Source organism: Acyrthosiphon pisum, unplaced genomic scaffold (genome assembly GCF_005508785.2).
Source record: "Acyrthosiphon pisum isolate AL4f unplaced genomic scaffold, pea_aphid_22Mar2018_4r6ur Scaffold_20580;HRSCAF=21465, whole genome shotgun sequence".
Taxonomy (NCBI): domain Eukaryota; kingdom Metazoa; phylum Arthropoda; class Insecta; order Hemiptera; family Aphididae; genus Acyrthosiphon; species Acyrthosiphon pisum.
This window is the reverse complement of record NW_021769955.1, coordinates 4,627-9,673: the sequence shown is the minus strand read 5'-3', so window position 1 is coordinate 9,673 and position 5,047 is coordinate 4,627. Positions and strand designations below refer to the sequence as shown.

The 5,047-nt window shown below is 32.2% G+C and overlaps 1 protein-coding gene across 1 annotated transcript; it reads left to right on the top strand.

The window, feature by feature from the left end:
• Window positions 1-1,743: 1,743 nt before the first annotated feature.
• On the top strand, window positions 1,744-4,100 carry LOC100164738. The gene is made up of 4 exons (XM_001948929.5): window positions 1,744-2,067; window positions 2,640-2,882; window positions 3,180-3,398; window positions 3,475-4,100. Exons 1-3 carry the CDS (start codon window positions 2,014-2,016, stop codon window positions 3,369-3,371), a joined length of 489 nt encoding a protein of 162 aa, XP_001948964.1. The 5' UTR covers window positions 1,744-2,013; the 3' UTR covers window positions 3,372-3,398; window positions 3,475-4,100.
• The last annotated feature ends 947 nt before the right edge of the window (window positions 4,101-5,047 follow it).

Genomic DNA, 5,047 nt, shown 5'->3' with positions numbered 1-5,047 from the left:
TCCACAATATTCCCCATCAATTGTTGACTATCAACATTCAACGACCATATAGGTACCTATATTATAGAAAGCATAGCGACAATCGTTGAAATTGTTATGTTATTATATACAATTTAAATTCAAACGAGGTCGTCAATCATGATGTCCAACTCAACCACGTCGTGATGTTTTTCTCCTCCCAATAATAATTAAACGATATTAGTACATTTAACATTACTAATTATATGCGTATTGATTTATACTCAAATTTTAAAATATAATAATAATATTAGGTATTATATCCTAGTTATCCATAATATTTATATTTTATATTGTAGTCAGGTCAGTCAGGACATTTAAAATAAATACAGGTAGATAAATAAATACCTATGTACGTATAATAATATAATATTATGTGTAGGTACTAGGTATACATTTCTGGCGATGTTGTGATATTACTATGCAATCGCCGAGAGCGAAAATTGTGGTGTGTAGATATAGTATAGAGCAGTGGCGTGCCGAACTGACAAGCAGACTTGAGGCAAACTATACAATTTGATCCCCCTCCCCACCACCAACAGTTTTTTCACTATTTTTTTTTATTATTCAAAATAATAAATATTATTAAGTTTTTTTAGGTATAAGTTGCACATCTACACTAACACACCCACCCACCCACCCAAATTTCCCTTGAGGCAATTGCCTCAAAAAATGACTGTTCGGCACGCCACTGGTATAGAGTATATAGACTATAGACACTATGTAGATATGTTATAAATTTATAACAATAAAAATCCAAATCCGTATATTTTGCTATTATGTCATATTATATTAGTTCTAATTTTCCAATTGCAAATTTAGATCAATAGATAATAGTCAATAATTTAACTGGACCCTGCAGGTTGGAACGTACTTATCTCGCACTTATATAGTTATATCACAAAATTAATAAATAATAGGTAATGAAATACAGTACAACAGTATAAAAGTATTATAGAATGTATAAAATTAAATTTATTAAATAGATTTTTTTCTGGTTTAGGTAGGGCACTATAGATACGATATGATATGTAGAGCCTTAGTCTAGGTTTATTAAACCGTTAACCGATGGTCAAATATCAGAATTTGGTTAGTCAAACATTATTTTTCTATTCAATCTTTCACGTCATAGGTATTCAATTAGTATTATACATGGAATACATGTTGATTTAAAAGCTTATTCTCGTTAAGGAGTACGACACCAGGTTTGTGCGGGGCTATGTAGGTATAGATATAATAATGTACATTGTACCTACGCACCTCAAGTACGCAAGCAGATGACATCTCACAGACGCGCAGGTCCTGTAGAATTGTTGTCGCCTTGTCGGTGACATATTCCAAGCCAATCCCACCCTCTTCAACCACCGCGGAAAATTCAAATTTGACCTTCCTTAACTCCAAACCGTGAACGAGTCCTTTACATATCATGGACTATTCCTGGTGGTCCGAAACCTGCTCTTCTTTTAAACGCGGCGGCTAAATAGTTGACCGGTACTTATATCTGCGATGCGTTAAGAAAAATAACGATAATAATAATAACAATAATATCAGTGGCGGTCGCACATTTTCGGGCTGGCCGAACCGGCGACACTGCGACGGCCGGCCTCCGCGACCCATAAGTCTCCGGCCGGCCAAGGGGTGGACGATCGGCGGAGGGCGACGACCACCCCGCTCGTCCGCCAACCATCCCTTGCCATAGCTGTGCCGCCGGAGAGGAGTGAGTTTCAAAAATCGAATTGTTTACGAGTATCGCTGCCGCCGCCGCTCACCAGTCACCGCTGTCAGTCGCCACCGCCGCCGCAGCCAGCCAGAGCCAGTTACCGTGCAACAGCAGCGCCGCTCTCCGGGTTCATAGCGACCGTAAAGTTTACTTGAAAAGTGCCAATAATAATAATAATAACGGAAAAAATAATATTATCATCGTCATTAGTTGCACACTCTCGCACACCGCGTACGTATTTTGTGGCCTATGTGCGCCGTGTTTGGACCGTTGAAATGAAGCTGAAAACCATATCGGAAACCGTAAACAAGGACGAACTGTTCAAAAAGGTAAATAAAGAGAAAACAAATCTCATAGGCTTTCTCGTTTGTGCGTTTGTCCAAATTGCGCCGCCGTCGCGCGCAACTTCCCCTATCACGCTGTAACGCACCCTCCTCTCGCTCTGTAACAGGTAGGTAGGCTCATAGCGCAAATCCGCTTGTTATGCTTCTTGTAATGTAGACTTTCTGTCTATCTGCCCGATCGCAATAATTTCAGTATATATGTATTATTATATTCGGTATAAATTACGGCAGACTGGCAGGATGAGAGCGATCAATGAAAGATTTTTGTTACATGTTTGTAAAAAATAAAAAAATTAAGAATTTGTTAGACTAACCCACCTTTAACGTCTGTAAACATTATAGTGTTGTACCATCCATAGAGCAAATGGTAGTATACATATTTTATGTATTAGGATAAACGAGTAAAAGGCTAGTTAAACCGTAGTAACAGAAATAACTTAACACTGCCTGAAAATTACTTGTCCCATTACATGATATTATTATAAATGTATAATAAATGTAACAATCTCTTACTAAAGCGTGTTTTTTTTTTCCCGATACATTATTTTGATGTATAGGTGTGGAACCTTTCTGCAGATCATTGTATGGACGTTGTATTGATGATGTTCTCACACGCAGAAGGTACAACACTACTTGGCACACACAAGCTTGAACAATTTATTGTGACTACTGAACTTTGTCGTTTCACTTCAATGATGTTTAATCGTCCTCCGCTATACCGTCCTGCTCTAGACTGCACAGTGGCAAATGATTTTGTTTCTACAGAATTTGAACGTTATATTGATCTGGTTGAAGATAATGTGAGTATATTTAGTATTTATTTTATAGTTTATTTGACTTCCTGTAAAAAATTGTTTTGGTATGTTGACAAATAAACTATCTAAAAAATTATAGGTAATAGGTACCTAATATTTAATTTAAATTTATATATTTACCCCAGTAGACTTGATATCTTAAATTGTTTTAAATGACAGTGTGATCATAGATATTGGGTTGATATTTGAAAAAAAAATAATTAATTGAAATTAATTTAATTTGAGATATTCAAAGTTCTTTATATTATTTCTAACTAAAACTGTTAATAATTGTTGAAATAGGCTTATGAATTGTCAAGTGCTCCTAATAGCGAGGTACTTGTTATCATTGCAAACAACGAATGCCGCAAATTTATTTTTGCTTCACCACGTTTACGTCCTTATATTATGTCCAAGGAATGCATCTCTGTCATCGAAAGATGCTTGGGCAAAGGCACTTTCTCTGCTGGTCAAGAATCTGATATGGATAAATAGCAATTAATATCTTTTGCATCACTACAAGTAAGCACTCTAGTCACACACAAATTATTTACTTATGTTATATTGTATATTAATAATATTTTTATTTCCATTACAGTTCTCAGTGCTGCTAAACGTCTCCTCGTGACATATAATAGTCTTCATGGAAAATCAGTCTAAAAGTACCTATCTTGATGCTTGTCTGTGCTATCTTTATAATAATAATACTAATAATAATAATAATTATATTAATAATTTAAATAATAATATTAATAATTATAAAAATAATAGTAATTGTAGTATTAATACAATATTTAATGTTTTTCATAAGCATCGCTTATAGTATTGGGTCCTTTTTAGTAGTGGTAGAATCAAAAGTTACCTGTTTTCCAAGACTTATTGTTTTGTGTTTTATATTTTATAATATTTATTTTTACTTTCATTGATTTAATTAATATCTATGTATTATATACAATTTTTTTTTTAATTAAGTTAAATCCAAGACAAAAAAATACAGCAAATACATAAGTTGATGTTAGATTTCTAAACACATTGTTTTATTTAAGTATTGATTTAAAAGGCTGTATTCACCGTATTAGATCTCATTTTGTTATATTTTTTTTTTTAAACTATTTATATTACTGCAATTGGAAAACAATACCTAAATGCTTAGCAATTGTAAAGATTATCAATAATCTAGCATTTTTATATACACGAGTGAGACTGCGTAGTGATATAATTAGATTTATTTTTATTGTTTCTAATTATTTTATATTTTTTTTTTTTTTTTTTGTTTGGCTAATGATTTTATACATTTAAGACCCACTGTAGTTTTTTTTTTAGTACTGATTGAACTTTTTTTTTGTGTGTTGATATTTTTCAATGTTTGTTGAACTTCAATAAATTAAAACTATTGTATACTTAAATTTGTGATATACACTATATGATTGACCTGTAATTCTAGTCAGATTTCTTTGCCAAATTGTTAGTTTTTATAGTTTTTTCTGACTATCTAACATAATTATTCAGTACCTTCAGTACCTACCTATGTACCATGGATATATACTGCTCTGCTAAGCAAAAGCGTCTTAACTCGTAAAATATTCAATAATGAGTTAGATACGACATCTGATAGGCTTATACATTTTACACAATATTTGTAGAAAAATACACCTAAAATTATATTGAATAAGCTATTAACTCAATTATCATTCTTTGAAAACGCTGTAAGTAACAAAATAAATTAAATAAGTACCTTAGACCTTAGTATGAAATTGAAAAAATAATCCAATAACAAACATAACATAAAATTAAGCTTAATACCACATTTTCGAATACTTGAGCTTTTTTGTACCACCTAAAGATGAACCTGTAACAATACAAACTTCTGTTTTTTAAATAGGAACATAGGGGGGGGGGGGGAAAGAAAGTTTTTCACTTTTAATTACTCGAAAGATATATTTGTTGAGAATTTTGATTAATCTAAATCAAAATTCAAATGAATATTTTTTGACTTTATATAACTTTATGTACTAGGGATAATATGTCGATGGGTTGAGTAGATATGGGGGTTTAAATTATTTCAAGATATTTATACTATTATAGATACTATTATTGATTTATCATTAAAAATATTTTGTAAAAATTATTTAATTATGATGAATACTATACATATCTCAGTGGCGTATTTA

Bases quoted from the DNA above. Each gene is read 5' to 3' on its own strand.
- LOC100164738 (XM_001948929.5), top strand. From the start codon at position 2,014: ATGAAGCTGAAAACCATATCGGAAACCGTAAACAAGGACGAACTGTTC. The intron at 2,068-2,639 runs GTAAATAAAGAG...TTTGATGTATAG, and splicing joins AGGACGAACTGTTCAAAAAG to GTGTGGAACCTTTCTGCAGA. The intron at 2,883-3,179 runs GTGAGTATATTT...TTGTTGAAATAG, and splicing joins TTGATCTGGTTGAAGATAAT to GCTTATGAATTGTCAAGTGC.